At 51.4% G+C, this 22,222-nt stretch overlaps 1 protein-coding gene across 1 annotated transcript; it reads right to left on the bottom strand.

The window, feature by feature from the left end:
• Positions 1-4,684: 4,684 nt before the first annotated feature.
• Positions 4,685-21,145, bottom strand: LOC119696612 (zinc finger protein 239-like). The gene is made up of 2 exons (XM_038126402.1): positions 21,091-21,145; positions 4,685-13,594 (listed from the first exon to the last, which is right to left on the bottom strand). The coding sequence occupies exon 2, from the start codon at positions 13,565-13,567 to the stop codon at positions 12,593-12,595; it is 975 nt and encodes a 324-aa protein (XP_037982330.1). The 5' UTR covers positions 13,568-13,594; positions 21,091-21,145; the 3' UTR covers positions 4,685-12,592.
• Positions 21,146-22,222: the final 1,077 nt, after the last annotated feature.

The following is a 22,222-nucleotide window of genomic DNA, read 5'->3' as shown; positions in this document are numbered from 1 at the left end:
CTTCTAATTCTGCCAATGTGAGTCCACTCTTGCTGTGGTTAGTATAATCCATTCAGTGGTTAGTAGTACCTGAAAGGGACCTCCCTACTGAGGGGTTAAACTGAAGATAAAGTACATAGTATTGCCTTACATGTTTGACACAAGGGAACTGCATGGCTTATGAAGTATTACAATCACAGAGAGATTTAGCACCTAGCTTAGCATCCCATTTTGATGGCTGTAGCTTCTAGGGAACATGGGTTAGAACAGCAGTGGGTCACAGTGATTGTAGATACTCCTGTTTATAGAGAGCTAATGGAAATTTAAACATTATTAACTCTGATGGAAATCACTGTACACGATTTTACAAGAACAGGGTGTATACAGAGAGTTAGGTAGTGACGTACATACACATACATACACACACACACATCTGTTTTTCTAGGTGGGACAGCAGTTGGATGTACAGAGCCATGTATCTAGAGCTATGTCCCTGGGCATTCCCAGCCCGTGTGACACAGGGACATGTGCAGAGCTAGCACACATACACACATGTACCTGCTCACCTGCACAGAGCTCTTGTGCACTACAGTACTTGTTAGCAGCAGTACACTTGTTACACTAGCACACGTTACACAGACGCTTATGTACAGTCTTTACTGATGCCCACGCACCCGTAAGCACAAGACTTGCCTGAACGTATGCATGTCTCACACGGAACTGTGCTCTCACTTACAGAACTTGTGCATACTCACAAGCACAGAGCTGTGCACAAACCCACTCACACGTGAGAGTGTGTGATCTAACACAGATGTAAACAGCTGTGCACGTATCATGTGTACACTCCAGTGTACCTATGTGAATAGTGCTGTGCACACTGGTACACACACACACTGTGCAAAGCAGAACGTGTACTCTTACATCTGGGCATACTAGAAAACAAGTGCACACAGAACTGCACACACTGGCACACACATGTATAGCACTCTGTCAGAGCTACAAACTACAAAAAAAAAAGGGTCTGTCAGGAGCCAGGACCCCCTCAACCCTAAAACAACAGTGGAAGCTACAAAAAAAGGGAAAGTGTTACTGTACTAGGATTCTGCAATGTGCAGTCAGACACAAACTGGGAATATCTCCTACTTCTTTCCCTTCTTCTTTGAAAATGTTTGCGAGGAGGAGGAAGCACACTCATATGCTGGTAGCTCTTTGACTTTCCTTCTCATTCTGCCACAAGTGCAAGATGTTCTTGCAGGCACTGGAGCAGGAGGCAGCAGGAGATTACACAGTAAATCCCTGGCATGACAGGTCTTAGATGCAGGTACAGATCTGAAATTGTGCTAATCTCACAATTTCATGTATGACTATGTCCTGGTTTAGGGCAAATTTGGGAGAAAACCTCCAAAAGGGGCCCCCCCAGAAAGCCAACCCACACAGCCCCTCCCCACAACTAATCCGGGAGACAATTTCCTCGGAGAGAAGCAGAAAGATCCTGTTTATTTAACAGGCAAAGCACTCCCCACACACAAAATGAACAATATAGATGACAAAACTAATTTGTCGCTCTGAAGAGATGACAAATTCAGAAAAGCTCTCCCATGGGTGGTCGCTCTGTTGTCAGTCCTTCCGGTGCTGGGAGCCTGCTGCCCGGAGTAGACCCTGGCAGGCTACAAAGTGCAAGCTCTCAGTGCTCCCCAGGTACCAGTCTGGAGCAGGTTTGAACGATTCCAAGAAAAGGGAAAGAAAAACAGTCCAGGGAAAACTCGGACTCCCTCACCTAGCTAAATTAACTAAAAAGCAAAAGGAGCGCAGTGTTCTGCCCTGTCTGTGCCCAGACAACAAGAGCGTTCCAGCAGACTGTGGAGGAGTGAATCCAGTCCCTGATAACAAACTCTGTGCTTCTTCTTCTCCTCGCCTTCGCTCTCAGCCAGTCCTGAAGGCACAGAATATAATATCCAGCATAAACAGAACCCCTGACTGGGGATACAAGCATCATAACGTCACCCTAGGACAGACTACCCTGTAGCTCTGCCATTCTTAGAGTGTTTGTTCTTGGCTGTGGGAGGACAGCCTAGAAGGAGAAGCAGAGTGAAGCTTTCAGGACACAGCCCTCAGCTGAAGAAAAATTCTTAGAAGCTGATCAAGAGAGGAAATGGGTACAGAGCTGGGTGCAGGGAGTAAAGCAGGGCAGGCAGTCTGGTTTGGTCATTTCACACTCCCCCTGCCCCACAGAAAAGGGGCTGTATGAGTTTGGAACAATGGGAAGGCAGTCACAAAGAGGAAATCAGGGTTTTATACTCTCTCAATGTTTGCTCAATTTAAGGATCTTGTGTAGTGCTCACCAGCAGCCCCAGCTATAAGGTGGTCAGTGGCTGAGAAGCAACAGGGGTCTTAACTATGGCAGGAAACTACAGGTACAATCTAGTTTCAAGAACTCACCTGCCAGTGTACTCCTTCCTAATTTGTTTGACAACTACCAGATGAAATGTCTGAAGATGAAAGAAAGAAAGAAAAGAAAGAAAAGAAAGAAAGAAAGAAAGAAAGAAAGAAAGAAAGAAAGAAAGAAAGAAAGAAAGAAAGAAAGAAAGAAAGAAAGAAAGAAAGAAAAGAAAGAAAGAAAATGGAGGGGGAAAAAAGAGGGAGAAAGAAGGAAGAAGCTTTGCCTTCTTCTTGGAAAACAAAAGCAAACAAACAACTTGCTTATGGTCCAGGGACCCCTGTACCACTGGGTTGTTTCTGCTCTCTGCCAGCAGCCCTATACAGGCAAGCTCACTCCTCGGGCCCCCCACTAACAGGCACTGATCACCAGTCAGGCCACGTACAATCGGGTCCCCATGCCCCTAAGCCGCCACCCCCGACTCCCTTGCTGATGCCTTTCGGCCTGTTAGCGTGGGGTGACCACTAAAAAACTAGCCACTGGTGCCCTGGAGCTCCCACTATGCTGGAGGGCCACGGAGAAGCCCCAGTACAACTAGGAGCTCCCGCCCCCCTTAGCGGCTTTTTATGTAGACCGCACCTCGCATCGCTGCTGGGCTAGTGACCTCTGTGATCTCCGAGACCCCCGGCACAGCTAAGTCAGCTCCCAGTTCTCTACAGCGGCTGGCGAGCCCTGCCCGGCGCCACCGCCGCGAGGGCAGCGAGCACTGCTGGGTCTCCGCCGGCCGCCCCTCGCACAGGACCAGCGCCCGCCGGTGCCTCCCGCCGGGGAAACCCGCACACGCACACCCGTCAGCAGCGGGGCCAGGGCACTCCTCCCCCGGGCCGGCCCCACTGGGCTCCCCACTCGGCCTCTCCGAGTCGCCAAGGGTAGGCAAGCCCACGGTGCTGGAGTTCCCCCGCGCCACTGGACACTGTCTACACAAATCTGCCCGTGGACATCGCCGTCGGTGACGCCGCCCGCGGCTCCCTCTCACCCTCCTTCATTCACATCCCGCCAGCCACAGCGGCTCCCTCTCACCCATCCTTCATTCACATGCCGCCAGCCACAGTTCTCCTGCCTCCCTTTCCACTGTGTCCCCTGCCCGGGAGATCCCGTACAGCCTTTTGCTGGCAGTGTCCTTGCCCGGGACACGCCGTGTAACGGGGCTCGCCTCAGCGGGCACCCCTACTCTCGGTGAAACCGCCCCGTTCGCCACTGGACACTCTCCTCGCCACGCACGGCCCTCTGCCACCTCCGGGATCAGTTGAGTCACCGCACCGGGCTTCCACTGCCTCCCCACACCCTCGCTGCGTTGACACGTGCTGGAAACTTGCCGAACGTGGCTGCGAGTGCTACCCCATGCAGACTTGCCTCCCTGGCCTCCCCAGCGCCGGTGGGTCAGGGAAACCACGGTGGTGTGTTGAGAAATGTTACAAGTAAGAAGTTTGACTAGGCCAATATTCAAGCAGCAATCAATTTATTAATCAGTGTGGTAAAGTATGAGCAAAACAGCGCTGGGTACAGTGAGGGAAGTTTTCCCTCCAGCTGCACACCGATGGTTGGGGCGTACAGATATTTATAGGGGTACACATAAGCTTTTTACAGCAGTTTCTATTCCAAATTTTTACGTCACAGTTCTATACACTACTGTGAGTTAGTTTTTCTCAGGATGTACCCCAGAAAGGAGTATCCCCAGATGGTGGGGTCCGACTTCCAAAAGAAGAAAAAGGTTTCCCAGCTGGTGCAGTCCAGACTCCAGATGTGGGCCCACCTTTTAATTGCAAAGACTATAAATCTCATAGCAGTGATGTCCAGCTTCCCTTGGTCAAAGCTATCAATCCTTGGGTTGATGTTCATCTTCCTTTCTCAAGCTGCTTTTTACTGTTTTGCTAAGGTGTTGAGATAAGCATATTTCCTTTACATACATTCTAAAGTTATATTTTCAAAGCTCCTTACTACAAGCAGTATTCTAAAATTATACTTCAAAAGGTTATTATTGCAAAGCTGTTTAATGCTTAGCTACGTGCAAAAAGTTCCTGTCCAGCAGCAACATCCTTAAAGCTTTAATTCAGATGCTATAAAAGTTAATTACAAACAAAGGATAAGTTCAAAGGCCTTCTTCCATGCTTTACTCCCTCAGTTATTTTTTTAGAATTCATCCTTTAATTGTCCCATGATCAGTTTCCGCACATATCACAATCACAAGCACACACGCTGCCTGTATGTACCTGACACGAAACACAGCTTTGTATCTCACAGAAACCCCACCCACCTCCTCCCCCACTTGGAAACCCTTGCGCACTCGGCCTTCTCTGAGCGGCGGCCCCACCGTCGCAGGCCCCCCCACCTGTGGGCACCCCACCACCAGGTCAGCCTGCCGGGCTCCGCCACTTAATGCCACCAAGTCACCGTGGGCAGGGGCGCGTGCACGCAGTTTGTCACCAGCGCTCGGTGCTTCCCAGTCGCCGCCACCAGCAGCAGCACCCCCTCTCAAGCCTCAGCTGGCAAGCTCTGGAAGTTATCTCGCGGAGCGTGCACCAGAAGCTGACTGCACTGAGCACACCACTGCTCCATGCAGAGCAGCCACAACGGCCTCTTCCCCCAGCGCAGCACTGGCAGGCTGGGAAAGCTGCCGCAGCTCCTCGCCTCCACACGAGCACCATCGCCACTGAATGGTGGCTTTCACCATCACTCGAACACCGTGACGCTTAACCTGGCAACCCCCAGGTGCTCTCAAACCCCTACAAATCCTTCGATCTCATGCGTCCCACCAGCCACGGGGTCCCCGCTCTCCTCTTCTATGCATCCTGCCTGCAGCTTCTCTGCCCCTCTTCCACATGCGTCCTGCTGGCCACAGGGTCTCCACTTTCCTCACCCCATGAGTGATAGAAGGGTCTCCTCGAGCCAGGTCTTGTAAGCTCCTGGAGATCTATATCACACCCGAGATAGCTCAGCCACCTCAGATGGCATAAAATCAGCAGGATGGCTCCTGTGGCAGTGTTGGAAACAGGAAAGTTTTAGTAAAAGGCAAAATAACAAAGCTCTTTACAGAGAAAACCGAGTCGGGGAAGAGGCTCTTCCTTCTGGTAGAAGGCCTCACAAAAGCGATTGTTTCCTTTTGTTCTCCTCTTTTTCTAGTAAATTGCTTAGGCGGGACTTTTTGGCTTCTGTCCAATTGGCTATCCTTAAGTTTGAGGTGAAGTCCCCAAGGTCCTATGAGGTGCCTTTTTACCTAATTGAGGAGAGAAATTTCTGGGTTTTTTTCCTTTTCAAGGAGACAAAGGATAATTTTGTCACTCCATCAACAGGCAGCACATTCCTACACAAGTCCCACCATTCTTTTACTTCTGACCATCTAATATCTTCAAGCTTCAACAGACCAGTATGTGTCCCATGTATTGTCTGAAGCTGATTTTATACATCGGGACTACAGAATTTACAACCTGGTCAAAAATATTTATGAGGATCTTCTAAGTCTCATACCCATCCCAAGCACACTACCTTACTCCCACTTCAAGCATACTCTCAGCTCTTACACACACTAATACTCACAATCCTCTAGATCTGCAGTTTTCTTCCCTCTCTTATTTTTCTTTATTTAGTCCTCTGCTGTCCCCAGGGTCTGTACCTGCAATCACCGATGGTCACAGGAGAACTTGACTGAGCTGCCAAAGTTGCAGCAGGGTGCGCTTCTCTTTCAAAATCTCTTATGGCCATGGAGATGAGGTTTTTATGCTGGATGAGTCTCCATTGTGAGAAATGACTGCTCACTTTTAAATTTTTTAAAGGTTTATTAAACCTTAACAAAAAAATACAACAAAATAACAAATAAGGAAAAACTACAGTTCTGGGAGCTCCCTGCCCCTCCCCCATGAATATCAGCCACATGCTCTTCTACAACATGGATGCTCTGCCTTTTAAATACTTAGCTCTTTGTTGTGGTGTGTAATTTTTATTGTATATTATTTAAAGTTGGTATGTTCTGTTCACCCCTGTTCACTCCTGTTATATGGTTCTGCCCTGGTTCTCCCCTCCCCATCAGTTCATGCCAATCCCCTTATCTCCACCCCAATTGTCCAAATTTCTGCTAATTCATTTCTATGACCCCTCCCCAGACCCCTATCCATCACTCGGCAGCCCCTCCCATTGTTCCAGAATCTTCTACTGTTCCCGTCGGGTCATTGGATTAGGAGCCGAGGTCCCGCCCCCAGTTTAAATGCATTTGTTACCCCAGCAGTCATTCCTTTGTATCCCCCCACCCCCCTGTTTCCCGATTGGAGCTGGGTCCAGTTCCACCCCTGTTCTCCTCCCCCTTTATAATCCCGTGTAACCCTGGTCCCGGGGTCCTCGCCCAGCTGGTTCCCCTGGAGTTCAATAAACCTGGACTTTGCCCCTGGATGGAGACCCTCTTTTCTTCACTTTGCTGCAGCTGCCTCTAAATATTCCAGCTAGGCGCCCTCTGGACACTGCAGTGCATCCGGAGAGTGCCTCCCGGTGCTGGCTGTGTCGGAGCTAGCCGATGCCGATCCTGCTCCCCCAGCCGGGAGCAGAGGGACACAGTGCAGCAGCTCTTCCCAAAGTTTTGTCAGTCAACTCCTTCTCTGCCGTCCATTGGTGAAGATTACCTTCTTACATCTTGACTGGAGATCAGGTGATGTTACACTGCACCTCTTGATAATAAGCCAGCCTTTTCCAAATGCCCTAAGGGGGAAGGGAAAGAGGACTATGGGGACATACTACCATAACATTACTATACATCCACATAATATCTATCTCTTAATTGTTAGAGCCAACTATTATATTGCTCATCTATAACAGTGCAAATAGAATTGAACATAGAGAAGAGCATAAAATACAAGAAAAAAGCCGCACCGAGGGGTCCCCACCACCCGTATCATGGAAGAGCTGCACCAAGAGCAGCGAGAAGCAGCAGCAGTAGAGAATAGAATAAAAAAATAACAAAAAACCCATGCCAACAGTGGCCACTGCCCAACACTAAAAGAGCAGCACCAAGGGCTCATCAGGGCAGCATTGGGGGTCTCGGCCACTTCTTGTGCTCAGTGAAGGCCATAGGGGGGTGGTTCTTCATGAACTCCCTTCCTTTCAGTCCCTCCTGAGCACAGCCGGGCATTAGTGCAGCTCCCAGGGCTGTTTTGGCTCCAGCTGCTGCCACAGGGCACGGGCTTGCTGCACTTGGGTATTAAGCACGACAAATTTGGGGAGGGGGACAGCCCTAGAAACCAGGATTTTGCCCTTGAGAGCTTGGAGCTGCATGAGGCGGATAAAGGATCCCCTGCATACATCGATGCTTCCAGCAGCAGTTCTGCTCCCCCAAGAACAGGGCTGTGTTTGGGAGAGGGAGGATGGCCAAGATGTGATCTGGAAAGAGACAGCCGCACGTTGGGATGAAGGGCTTAGGGCGATCTGGTTACTGAGATTTTGGGGCACCTTCCTGAGGGATGAGTTAGTGGAAAGGAGGCGACACCTGGCTCTGATGTTGGAGTGAGGCCCCACAGGGAAGGACATCAGGAGCCTGTATTAGGGAAGATCCTGCTGCTTTCCACCAGTTTTGGGAGGTTATAAATGGCTTTGGGGGATTTCTCCCTCAGCTTATGGGCAGAAATGCACCCCTTTTTTTGGGAGAATCCTGATGCTTTCTGCCAGTATTGGGAGTTCTAAATGGCTTGTGGTGGACCCACTTTAATCTCCAAATTCTTGGTCTTTGCCCCAGTTCATCACCATTTGGCTGCGAAAGGTGCCCTTAGGCATTAGGAAATCAAAATTGTGGAATCACTGAGGTTGGAAAAGACCTCCTGTTACCGTTATTGACAGGGGCCTCACCCAATCACATATCTTCCAAGGCTGCAGGCATGTCAGTGGCCAGGACCCAAAGGGGCTTGGAGTTCAAACCAATGAGCGCATCCAGATGGGGTCTTTCAAGTGCTCTTTATAAGGGAGGGCTTGGGAATAAACAAGCTCTGTTGCCACATGAACCTGGGGATGAGTAGTCCTGTCTCCTGCAGTGCTAACCCCCTGCAACATGACCTAACAGGTGATGACCCCGACATGATGAGGACTCAGCAGCCATAGCCTGGCACAGAGCAAAGGTATAAGAGCTGGTATTGTCGCCATGATATTTTATGAAAATCCTTTTGCCAGGATTTTCTTCTCCTGAAAAGCTGAGGAGCCTCAGAAAAGAAATGTAAACAATAACTATCTGCTGCTGTGGAATGCAACAGGTGCTTCCTTGATTGGTCCATGTGAGGTGTTTCTACTTAATGACCAATCAAGGATCTAGCTGCATCGACTCTCTGAGCAGTCACAAGACTTTGTTATTCATTCCATTCTATTCCTGTTTTGCCTTCTGATGAATCTTTTCTCTATATTCTTTTAGTGTAGTTTTCATATAGCATTTTAATATAATATCTATCATAATATAATAAATCAGCCTTCTGAAACATGGAGTCAAGATTCTCGTCTCTTCCCTCATCCTGGCTGCCCTGCAAAGACCACAGGTACAGTGTCTAGAGCCAGGATTATTACAGCGTCAGAGCTGGACATCGGTGCTGGAACTGGAATACAATACGGCGTACAGCTGGAATCGGTCTAGAACCAGAATCAACGGCAGAGAGCTGGATCAGTGTGCAACCAGAATAAATACATCGGTAAGAGAGCTGGCCCGGTAACTGGGACTTCACTGGGCAGACAGCAAAAAGTGCTATGTGGCTTCAAACTCTGTTTTTGTGGACTAGAATAATTACTGAGACCATGGGAGCGTGGACTTAACACCAGAATACCCGATCCTGAAGGTATGAATGTTCTTTTTTTTAAAAAGAGGTATTTATTACCATGAACAGGCTCTGCAAGCCCTGTTCACGTGGTTTGAGAGCCATGAACTAAATGTGTCCAAAGAGACCGCTTTAAACTTACCCTTTCGGGAGGGGGTTGGACAATATATAATTGCTCCAGCCTCTAATGGTGAGGACACAGCCATCAGTGCTATAAAGCCTTGGACAACTGTAATGGACTTGCTAGAACAGTTGGAATATGACAGGCAAAAGGGGAAGGGCAGCAGTGCAGCTGTTTCTTTGTGCAACCCCGCGCAGGAGCAGGCACTGCCCAGGGAGCCAGCAGGCCCTGGCCGCTGCAAGAACTGCTGCGGAGTGACCGTGGTGAGGGGCCCAGCCCCGGGGAGTGGGGGAAGCCCAGCAAACTGAGACAATCTGGGGGCTGCCCGTGCTGTGAATGTTGGTACTGCCCAGGGAGCCAGCAGGACAGATTGCACGATTCAGCCACATGGAGAGATGGCGGCCTGAAATGGCGGCCTGGCAGCTCTGAAATGCCCCATGTCCACTCCAGACTGCTGTAATCACTATGCAGCCACCTTGGGCCACTATATCGCTGACCCAGGCAGACACGCCATGCCTCCCTCTTCTGGGGGACCAGACCACATGGCAGCCGCTGAGACTCCTCTCGGAATAAAGGCAAATTCTGCAGCCATTACACTGTGCGATGTGGCTGCTGAGACCGCCACCCCACCATTTACAACAGAACCGCCAGCACCTCTTATCACCATGGAAATGTCAAGACTGGCCCCTCCAGAGACCGAGTGGGCTGGCTCCAAAGCTGTGCCTCCATGGTGCCTGGCCGCACCTGCATCGGAGGACGTGCCTGCCCCAACCCAATCCTGCCTGCGACAGGGGCAGAGCCCCGCGCCCAAGCCAGCCTCTGTGGAATGCAGCCATGCCTCCAGTGGGAACGGCCCTGCCTCCGACCCTGTCCCAAGGGTGGGTCTGGGAGCGTCACCACCAGGATCTCCTGCAAACCTCAAACCCAGAAGTAGGGCGTGGGAAAAGCCCGTGTGAGGAGCCCACCCGGCAAAAAGCAGCGGAAAGAAGCATGCCAAGGTTTGGTGGCGTGAAAGCAGAAACATTTGAGTCTGCCCAAAGACATGGGGCCAGATACATGAGATAACTGTTTCACAGCAGCAGAAATCAACATGGCCTCTCATCCAGTCCAGCGAAAAGCCAGCTTTTCCCTGCAAATGGATGATGAAGAGGCAAACAAACACCAACTTTCCACCTCTCAAGAGCCTCACAACCACTTTACCTCCTGATATATCAAGGTTTTCATAATCTAAAGACTCTAATAAACTAATAAAATATGCCAGGAGTAAAAATATTGAAGGGTTATCACACAAGAGTTACGAAAATGTACACCTGTTTGTAAAATCTGCCTTAGAGTTCATAGTACAGTATTTTTTATTGTCTGCATTTGCTAAAACCAAAATTGATAAGCCTGTGATTGCTAGTTCTGCTAAAGTTATTTGGAAAATATTACAACTCTGTCTCAGGCAGGTACTACTGGGTCTTAAAGAAACTCGAGTATGTGTATTAACATGTCTTTTCTTAGTACTCCTAGTAATTATTCTTGCACTGCTTCAAGATAAATGGGTAAGATAGAAGAATATCCACTGAGTTACACATAGAACATCAATTTACCATAAGCAAATTTCAGCTGCAAAGTTTTTTAACTGAAATTCTGCTACTTGTCATCATTTTAAAAGTTAAAAGTAATCTATTAAAGTCAATAACAAAAATTCTAACTTCTAACAAAGGGGGAAAAGTATATTGCTTGCACTCTTATTCATGTTAAAAATTCTTCTTGCACTAGATATTAATAAAAGCTTTTTTTAAAAATATAAATACAGAAAACCTCTCCCAACCAAGGTTATTGCCCTGATCAAGCCATGAACCTGGCTGGTAAAGAAAAATATATTAGTAAACCTAGATGAAACCTTGCATAAGTTAAACCCTTTTTCCATTGAGATAAATGAAAAAGCCTCATCTGGAAGAGGTTTTCTCAAGTCCTGATAGTGAAAAAGAGACGCCCTCAGTAACCCCCTAAGTAATAGTATTCAAATTCCATGTTGTGTTCCTATTTTTATTTATTATGCAAAGAAAAAAAGGGGAAAAAGGTTGGGGTGAAAGTACACCCCCCCTTTGAATCTTAAGTAGTGTCATGTTCTCATGTTTTACAATAAATCATACAGCAGTGCAATAACCCTATAATATTCAGCTGCCTAAAATACATTTCAATGGACACTGAAAATCACAGATGCCATCTGATGTCGCCTCAACAAAATAATTGATCACAAATTATCACCTACCTCATGCACAGTTCATATAAGGACTTGATTTGCTTACAATTTTTTTCTCATGTTTATAAACTGTTTTCCTGTTCAAAAACTGTTCTTCTGTTTACAGATTGTTTTCTGGGAGTTGGGTTTTTCTCAAGGAATAAATGGGTTTCTCCAAGGGATAACTGAGTTACAGCTTGTTTTTTAATAATTGGGTTTTTCTCTAAGGGTTAAATGGGTTAAGGGTTAAATAGCTCTCTGCTTGTAGAGATATGTTGTAATTTGTAACTAATAAGCATTATGCCTGCGGCCTGAGTTCTCCCCTAACAGGTCCTGGAAGTGAATGCTGCAGGTCCAGCAAAAATTAGACCCATGCTGTCTTCTGTCACCCTGTTTGCAGAGGCCCTTGATAGATGGGTGACAGAGAGCACTTCACAAAAATTTATAAAGACAAGAAGGGTGAGATGTTACCATGATTGACAGGGGCCTCGCCCAATCACATATCTTCCAAGGCTGCAGGCATGTCAGTGGCCAGGACCCAAAGGGGCTTGGAGTTCAAACCAATGAGGGCATCCACACGGGGTCTTTCAAATGCCCTTTAAAAGGGAGGGCTTGGAAATAAACAAGCTCTGTTGCCACATGAACCTGGGGGTGAATGGTCTTTGTCTCTAGTGCTGCTCCACCCCCATATGACCTAACAACCTCCAAGACCATCCAGTATTCCTTGATGCCACCAGAAAATAGGACTAAACACAAAAAATTTACTGGGATTGAAAGTCAACAAATCACCTGTCCCCAAGGAATTCCCATTGTTGGACTGTGTCCCGATGGATGTTCCTGCCCCTGCATTCATCCAGGTGCCCACAGGGAGCCATGAAGATGTGGAGCCTCCCAGCCAGGTGTCTCCCAAAAACGGATCACCAGGACCATGGATCACCAGGGCTCTGCCCAACAGGGGTCACTGGGGATCATCCAGCACCAATCCTCCCATGGGGGATGGAGCTGGAGCAGCGCACAAAGCTCTTCCCGCACTTGGGGCACTCACTGGGCTTCCCTTAGTGGCGCCTCCGTTGGTGTTGGGTCAAGTTAGAACTGCTGCAGAAGCTCTTCCCACACTCCCCACACTCGTAGGGCCTCTCCCCGGTGTGGATGCGCCGGTGCTTGGTGAGGGTGGAGTTGTGCTTGAAGCCCTTCCCACAGTCGGGGCAGCGGAAGGGCCTCTCCTCTGTGTGAATCCGCTCATGTACGAGGAGATCGGAGCTCCTTTGAAACCTCTTCCCACACTCAGGACACTTGTAGGGCCTCTCCCCAGTGTGGATGCGCCGGTGCAGGATGAGGTATGAGTTGCACTTGAAGCCCTTCCCGCAGTCGGGGCATCGGTAGGGCCTCTCCTCTGTGTGAATCTGCTGATGGATGAGGAGACTGGAGCTGGACTGAAACCTCTTCCCACACTGGGGACACTCGTAGGGCTTCTCCCCAATGTGGATGCGCTGGTGGTGGCTTCTCAGGGCATAGCTCCACCCAAATCTCTTCCCACACTCCAAGCACTCATAAGGCCGTTCCGCAGTGTGGATCACCTGGTGCTGGATCAGACCAGAGATCTTCCTGAAGGTCTTCCCACATTCTCCACACTCATAGGGCTTTTCCCCAGTGTGGATTCTCTGGTGTTCCCTCAGGTGGAAGCTCTGGGTAAAGCTCTTCCCACATTCCCCACACTCATAGGGCTTTTCCCCAGTGTGAATCCTCTCGTGTTTCCTCAGGTTGGAGCTGTGGCTGAAGCTCTTCCCACATTCGCCACACTCATACGGCTTTTCCCCAGTGTGGATCCTCTGGTGTTTTCTCAGGTCAGACCTGTACTCGAAGCCCTTCCCACATTCCAAGCACTTGTGTGGCTTCTCCCCACCACGAGGCTTCTCCACCAGCTCTGAGCTCTGGCTGGATATTTGGACATCTTCCTGGCTCAGGGGGGCTCTTCCCTCCTTGCAGCCCCTCCTTGTTCGGAATCTCCAGGGATTTTCCTCCTCCTCCATCTCGTGACAGCTTGGGAATGAAAAATCCTGGTTTGGGAGAAAAAAACAAGAAGAGAGCACCATGGGCTGGGGGCTCCTCCTTGCCCAAGTTTATCTCAGGAAGTCATTGGACATTTTGTGTCTGTAAGAACGGCCAAAACACCAAGAATTCAGCACAAAATTCCTACAAGCATCAAGGCACAGGTCAAAAACTCCCCCAACATCAGGATTCAGCCAAAACCACCCTCCAAAACACAAATAAATTCAGCCTCCACAAAACACCAAAGCAACAACATTTAGCCCAATAAAGCTCAGAAACAGCAAGATTCACCCCCAAGAATATCGTGGATCCCCCTTCCAGAGTCAACTGCTGCATGGAGGGGGGGAGGGGAAACGCTCCTGGGGCTGTGGGGGAGGCTTCAGATACACAGAGAAGGGGAACATTGTGGGGGCTCCTGTTTCTGCTCCTCCTCCTGTGCCCCTACTCTTCCTCACACTCCTCTTCCTCCTGCTATTCCCCCTTCTCCTGCACAATCCCACTTTCCCCTACCACGTGCAGCATTGGACCATATTCTTCTTCAACCCTACTTCTCCTTCCCTTCTCCTCCTGCCCCCAGGCCCAGCACCCACTGCCGGCTCCCTCTTCCCCCCAAGCCCACAGCATCCCAGCGGAGGGGCAGGGATGGAGCTGGGGCAGCTCGGGCTGGGGCAGCGCTGGGCTCTCGGCCGCTGCCGCCCGCACTCGGTCCCCACTGCAGCCGCTCCCGCCAGGACAGCGCGGGGGGGCCCGGCCCTGGCGCTGCCCCACTCCCACCTCCCCAAATTCCCCTCGCGGGGGGCGCTGCGGCCGAGGGGGGGGCGCAGGTGGGGAACGCTGGGAGCCGCGGGTCTGCCTGGACACTGCTGAGTCATCAGCGCCGCGCGCTCTGATTGGCTGAGCGCTGCCTGAGGGCGGGGCTGCAGCAAGAGGGCACACCCTGCTCCAGGGGGGATGTCCCACAAACGGGGAACCCCCATGAGAGGAACAAGAGGAAAGTGTCTCTACAAACAGATGCTGTCAACCTGCTCAGGGATAGGGCCAGGGACTCGCACATAAGGAAGTGACAGGAGAAGCCACCAGCCTCAGAAAATGTTATTGATTGATGACACAAACTGCTGCTCAGCCAAGGTCCTGCTCAACTCGTGAACTCCGAGAAGAACAACAATGAGCCTTGAATATCGTTTGCTATACAAAAGTGGGGAAAGTATTAAAGGGGGAATGTAGTAGGTGGATTGGGAAGTCTGTAGCTCTCAAGTACTTCAGCCAATGGGAAAATGGAAAGGGAGATGTGGCCAAGAAAATCAGGATGAACAGGAGGCTGTGTCCTCCAAAGGCTGGAAAGATGCCATGGGAAATGTCCCATGGCTTCTCCCTTTTTTTTAGGAATGAAATTACTTTTACAGGACCCCTCTGTCTTCTTGGCAGACAGAATCCTCTGGTGTTGTGAATTCTTCAACACACCTTGGGACTCGTCTGGAATTCCTTCCACCGTCCGGGGCGGAGGGCAGTGAGTGCAGCTGAAGGTGCCTCACCCAGTTTGGGTGATCGGCTCCCTTGGGTGGCGGCGGCACCGGGGATGGATTGGGTACCCGAGAGTGACCAGGAGACAGACGAGTGACACATCAGGGGGGCTGGGAAGAGGCAGCAGGGAGAGAGCACTGAAAATCTCATCAGGGAGTGCACTGGCATCTTCGGGGAGTCAGCATGGCAGGGCACCCATGGAGGGTAGAAAAGGGAAAGCCACTAAGGGGTCCCCACCAAAATATCTCAGGAGGGTCCCTTAGGAGAATGTTGAGGCACTTTTCCACATTCCCCCAGGCGTTATTAATGACTTGGACACCCAGGGGAGCAATAAGGGAAGTCAAGAAAGCATTTGGACAACAGGGGATGGATGGTGTTGGTGTACTGGGAAGGGATTTGGTGAAGGGGAGTGTACAGCAATATGGTTAATGCAAGAAGCAGGAGGAGGGATCTATGTGGTATGAAAAAGGATGATAGAAAAGACGGAAAAGGGAAAAATACTGAGGACTGGGATGTTGCGCAACAGGGTCTTAGCCTTAAAATTTGCCAAGTGATCCAGATCTTTTGAATCCCCACTTTCCAGGAGAGGAAAAGAAGGAGGTCAGGATTCCAGGGGGTTTCTCTGTGCTGGGCAGCGGCAGCACCGGGCGCAGAGCTGCGGCACCGGGAGCACGGGCTGGGGCCTGTGGGGAGCTGCGGGGCCGGGCCGGGGCTGTGGGGCAGCCGGGGCTCAGCGCCGGGCGCTGCCTGACCCCACCAGCCCCGGGCAGGGCCGGCAGCGGCCCCCGGCCCCCAGGAGGCTGCGGGACGCCCCGGCCGCTGCCCGGCCCCGTGGAGCTGCCGGCCCTGCCCGCCGGGGGGGCCGCCTTTGGACACTGCGGCAGCACAGGCACCGGCTCTGCGACACGAGCTGTGGAGGGGACCCTGAGCACAAGGAGGACGACAAAGGAACAGCTGGGAAGTGTGCAGTATAAGGGAAGGATCAATATTTTGTTTGGGTCCCTGGAAAACAAATGATTTTGCAGGAAGCTCAGCAGCTGTCAGAGGATGAGCACCCACAGGCACTGAGGGCGGCTGCAGGAGTGGCACAAGAAGGCCCCGGAGCAGTTGGGCACAAAGGCACAGCAGGGGAATGCAAGAAGGGAGCAGAAAAAGGCCAAGCTGAAGGCAAAGGCCATGGCAGAGCTCCTACAGCCCCCGAGGGATCAAGCCCAGGGCCCAAGGGGGCCCCAGCACCCAGGGGACGCGTTCGGCCACAAGCACCTGGCAGAGGCATTGCCCTCCTCGGCAGGGCAGAGCCCACCCAAACAGCCCCTGGCAAGGAATCAGGGCTCCAGCTGCAGGGCACAGGGACACTGCAAGCACAGACAGCAGCACCCTCAGCACGAGCAAGTCCAGACCTTGATGGACATGGACTGGCAGGGGTGTCACAGCTCCCATCACACCAGGGACCCACCACACTGGAGCCCTTGAGAACATTCAGGGTGGGTCTGCATCGAGAGGAGGCCTCTCCTGATGGACACAGGGGCCTCTCAATCCACTCTGAATCTCAGATGTATGGGGGGAAACTGACAGGAAGTTCTTTGATTATTCAGAGGGTAAGTGGTAAAATGACCAAGTGTATTTTCTTCAACCACTGTTAGCAGTTATGGGGATGGGTTTGAAATGCATGAATTTTTATTTGCTCCTAATTGTGATTATATTTTACTGGGAAGGGATTACATGGCTAAATTGGAACGGCAAATTAATATTATAAAAGGTGATACAGGGGCTTGTTCTGTTGTACCTCTGTGCCAAATGTCTGGCAAGGCCTATGCTGAAGTGAACTCAGAAGTGTGGGCAGCCCCAGGGAAAAAGGGAAAATTAGATATGGAGCCTCTCCAAAGGACTTTGAACCAACCAGGACAAGTGGTGTCTAAAAGCAACACCCCGTTCCAAGGGAGGGAATAGTAATCAGACACAGCGCAGGTCACTGCCCCATGGTCAGCTCAGCTGGTGGAGCTGTGTGTGCCTGCAAGAGCCTGGCACTGAAATGCCCTGAGCAGGAAGGCTTCAATAGCTTCTGCTGACACCATGTCACCTAACAGGGGGGCAAAAGCAATTCTGACTGCTTCAGCAACCACTGCATCACTTATTAAGGTATTTCTGAAATAAACAATTTCAAGATAATGGATTGTGAAAGCAATCTCAGAAAGCAGACTCAGAAAAGCAGAACTCATTCTACAGGAAAGATCCTTCAGGGATTGTGGCAGCTATGGGAATACAATGGGAACTCCAGAACCCCTGGCACCCCCAGAGCTCAGCTCAGGGAGAAAGAACAAATGGGGAAAGAAAGAAACACCTTTGGAAGCTGGTGATAGAAACCAAGATGCCATGGGTACGGCTTTTGCCATTGGCTCTGGCAAGAAGAAGAGCCAGACCCAGGGCAGATATTCAATTATCTCCCTTGCAATTCACCTCTGGAATTCCTCACCCTGGTAATTCTCCACCTAGAGCAGGGTGCAGATAAGGGATGTACATTTAAGGCAGGCTGTGGCCAGAATCCTGTCTCCTGGGAAATCTCTCCCACAGGAAGCTGGGCTGGCACAGAGCCTGCCTTGGCACTTGGCTGTTCCCAACACCCAGCCAGGACATCGGCTCCTGCCTAAGGAGTGCAAAGCAGCAGCACTGGTGGCCAAGGGGCCCATGCCAAGCATCCCTGAGGCCAGAAACAGCCGCCAGCACAGCTGAACATGGGGGGACCCCTCAGCCTGGGCTCAAGGGCTCCGAAGCCCCGGAGATTTGCACTTCCCGCCCGCAGCAGGAGGATGGGAGCCGCCCCTGAGCCTGCACTGAAGGCAACGCAGCAGCAGCCAGGGCTCCAGAGCGGGCCAAGGCCCTGGGCCTGCCCACACATCCTCTGCTCAAATCCTCTGCCTGCCCACCCTCCTCTGGCACCTCCAGCCACTGGCGCCAATCCTTGCTGCCACTGCTGCAGCTTCAGGGCTTGCTGGGCCTGCACTCGCCACAGCTGCTGGGCAAGACAGCGGCACAATTCCACTCTGGGGCTCCCTGACACTCACACACTGGGCTGCCTGGCATTGCATTGCTGCAAAATATAACAAGGTTATTTCTTTTAAATCTTATATCTCTACTTAGGCTTAGTTGGACTTGGCCTTGGTGAAAAAAATTTTACAGAGGTTTTTTAAAGGATCTCACACCACTCAATGGAGATGAGTTTAACATCTCCACAGACTGGGAACAGCCCAAAAGATACCCACAGAGATAACGACCAGCAACAGAACAGCAACGCCCAGCAGCAAACAGCGACCAACAGCTACCCCAGACACTGCCCCCGGCACAGCTGGAGACACCTGGTCTGGAAAAGGCTGAGAAGGAAATCCAGGAGTGTGGCCCTGATCAACATCAGAGGCAAGGAAATCCGGGTTCAATAGGAAATCAAATACTAAAAAACTACTCAAATTGGAATCGATGCACATTAAACCAATGGATTTAGATTGGTTTAGAATGTAGAAAGCTCAAAAAAATCCATTAAAACTCACCCATGTGTCATGGAATGGTTTTCTTCATACAGCCAGGCTATTTGTGAAAGAAATTATTTCTTTGCACATCCTAGACAGAAAAACAGCCTGGCCAGAATAAGGTAAAGCCCTGACTTTTTGTTGTTGGAGACTTCTTTTTCTTCCCTCAGTTTTAGTGACACCATTGCAATGTTAGCATGTTTTTTCCTCATATTCCTACTCTTATACTGTCTGTTAGCTTTGGGACAGAGGTGTGAGAATCAATTTTTATTCTTAGGAAAAGTAGTAGAAATTTTTATTCCTTTAGGGTGTTTTTCCATGTGTGTGTGGGTATTCCTGATAGTGATGGCAATATTTCCGTCAGGGTTTTTTGGATGTTCACCTTCAGGCTGCATTCCAAAAAACTCGATGAGCTTTAAAGGTGACCCTTTAACTTGTAAACAGTTAACAGAATATTGTTAAAAACAAAACAAAACAAAACAAAACAAAAAAGCATAAACAAAAATCAGCGAGGGGGAAGGACAGGAACACGAGGGGAGTGAGTCACCCAATGGCTGCTCTGGTAGAGAAGCTTCATTCCAGGCAGCCTGGAGAGGAGCTTTAGAAATGCAAATTAACACTGCTGGGCAAAGGGTGGACAATGTACCCGGGTCTCTTGCCTGGGGCAGGAATTGGGCTGGTTCCCTCAGGCCCTCACCCCAAGCTCTGCCTGCTTGCACAGATGGAATTTGCACAGCTCAAGGCACAGCCCATGGTGAGGAGCTCTGACTCTGCAGCAGAAATGGGTTCAACTGCAAAGGGAAACAGCAAATGGAGAATGTTGTGAAAACTTCACTAAAGTAAGTGGGGGGGAGGAATCATCCCTCTGCCCACTGCAACATGAGCTGTCACTGTCTGTGTTATATAGGGTGTATCAGAGCACTGCAGATTTTTTCCTACCACAAATTCAGGGAAATCAGTTAGGAATCCAAGTATTTGATTATTTAATTAGAGAAAAGCGGTCAATTGATGCAGCCCTGGCCGGAGGGAGCACCCAAAACTGGGGAAAAGATGAAGGGGCACCAGAACAAATCCTACAACACCATGGACCAGCCCCTAGGAACCCTAAGGAATTCATATCAGGAGCCACAGAACCCATTTATCATTTTAATGGCATCAGTAGATTACAAGCTGTCCTCAAAATAATCACCAACCAGACAGCTCCAGCTCCTGACCTTCCTGCCCACCAATCCACTGAAATGAGGGACACAACATTTCACCACGATGGGATCAGATCAGCTGTTAGCAGAAAAAGGAGAAGTTTATGGAAAATTAAATGACTCAAACTGCTGTTTGCAAATAGATGACAATGGAAAAGTGGAGAAACAGATAACAGAGGAAATAAGAAAGTAGCACACGTGCTGATCCAAACGTGGAAAGGGACACGGTTTCCTGGTTCCCTGGCAGACCATGGGTTAAACCAATGCTGTTTCTCCTCTCAGGTGCTACAGCAACTCTCATCTTTGTACCATGCTCCACACCTTGAGAGTGCAGCTCATTCAGAAGCTGAGCCAGGGGGTGCAGGTGGCAGCCAGGCCTCCTGATCCAGAAACGGCTACAAAAGGACAGGGAATGAGGGCACCGAGAATAATCCCAAAGCCAAAGAACACTCAGCAGAAGAGACTGAGTCAAAGGTAATTAAACGTTTGCAACGGGAATTGTTTAGAAAATAAGAGGATGGAGTGAAAGGAAGAAGACAAATGTGTCTTTACAAAAACATGGTGTGAATTGGATTGGAGATAGGGCCAGGGACTTCTACATAAGGAAGTAATAGGAAAACCGATCTGTTTCAGGAAATGTGATTGATTATTATTAACTGACACAGACTGCTGCTCAGCTAATATCATACTAAATTCCTGAACTTCGAGAAGAACAAAGACTTCACAGAGCCATGAATATCGGCTGTTACACAAAAGTGGGGGCGCACATTAACGAGGACATGCAGCAGGCGCACCGCGAACTCTGAACCTTCCAAGTACCTCAGCCCGTGGGCAAAGGCAGAGGAGAAGCGGCCGGGAAAAGGAGGATAAAAAGGAGGCTGCGGACTACAACACTGGCAGAGAGCGCACGGCAAATGCCCCACGGGCTCTCCCTCTGCTCAGCAATAAAGTCACTTTGCCAGGACTCCGCTGTCTCCTCGGGGCACAGAAACCTCCGGCGACGGCAATTTCCCCGCGCAGCCCCGGCCACGGGGCAGCCACCTCTGTCCTAGCCACAGCAACCGGGCCGAGCCAGCGCTGCTCCGGCAGCGGCTCCTGCCCAGGCAGCGGCGGGAAGGAGACCGCGGGCAGCCGCTCCCGCAGCGCCCTCAGCCCAGGGCCAGCACGGGCCGCACACGGCACAGCCAACCCGCCGCGGCCCCCTGCCGCCCCCTCGGCCCGCAGCCAGCCCCGAGCCCCCGCACAACCCAGCGCGGCTCCCACCTGCGCCGGGGCCGCCTCCGAGCTCCGCCGCCGCCTCCCCGCGCTCCGGCCGCTGCCGCCGCTCCCGGGCCCGCACAGACGCTCCGCCAATGGCGCCGCCGCTGCGCCGCGCGCGCCCTCAGCCCGCCCCCGGGGCCCTGCTTCGCCCCGCCCCGCCAATCAGCGCGCCACACCCACGACTGACGGCACCGACGGCCAATCGCAGCCAGGGGCGGGCTCCGCGCACGGCACGGCCCCGCCCCGCGCTCGCAGCGCCCCCCGGGCTGCGTGAGGGCAAAGCCGGAGATGAGGAACAGCCCCGGAACGGGCCCGGGCCCGGGCCGGCGTTGAGCTGCCAACACAAACAAACTTCTCCGCAGCTCCCGCCACGCCTTTCCCGGCCCTGCGGCCCCGCTGCCTCCGGCTCAGCCGGGAGCCCTGGAGCCTCACTTCTCCTACCCCTAATCAGGAGCATCAGCGCATCGCTTCCATTTCCCCCAAAAAGGGAAAACTGCCCAAAGCCCCTGTGGATGAGTGGGGGAGGGCAGAGATTTCTGGCAGAAAACTCAAAAAATCTTTTTCCCTGCAGGTTGGGAAGAACCAACCAAACCGAACTGAATTGGGACCCCCCAGCAGCCCCTCTCTGCCGCCCCAGCTGAAGCCCTCGCTGGCTGCTCCAGGCTCAAGGGCAGACCGGGAGCTCTGGGAAGTCATCCTTGCTCATTGATTTATAGTGTGTGTGTCCCCCCCCCGTGTCACTCCGTTCTGGAGACCCCTCGGGAGAGCCTGAGCCCCCACACGGCACCCAGCGAACCCCAAAAGGCGCCGGGACCCCTCTGCGCCGTCCCACAGCCCCCAAGGACCCCAAACCCCACCGAAAAAGTCTGCTGGAAATACAGCCGCGAAAAGGATCCAATCAGAGAAAGCGCTATTCAATTCCCAGCTAATCAGAGCGCGGGGCGTTGATGACTCCCCAGTTGCCAGGCAGATCCGCAGCGCCCCGCGCTCCCCACCCGGACCCCGCCTGCGCCCCCCGCCGGGGCTCTTTGGGGAGGGGGCGCGTGGGGGGCGACCAGGCCGGGCCCAGAGCCCAGCGCGGCCCCAGCCCGGCCTGCCCCGGCTCCAGCCCGGCTCCTCCCGCGGGAAGCGACCG

Source organism: Motacilla alba, unplaced genomic scaffold (assembly GCF_015832195.1).
Source record: "Motacilla alba alba isolate MOTALB_02 unplaced genomic scaffold, Motacilla_alba_V1.0_pri HiC_scaffold_34, whole genome shotgun sequence".
Taxonomy (NCBI): domain Eukaryota; kingdom Metazoa; phylum Chordata; class Aves; order Passeriformes; family Motacillidae; genus Motacilla; species Motacilla alba.
This window is presented reverse-complemented; position numbering and strand designations above follow the sequence as displayed.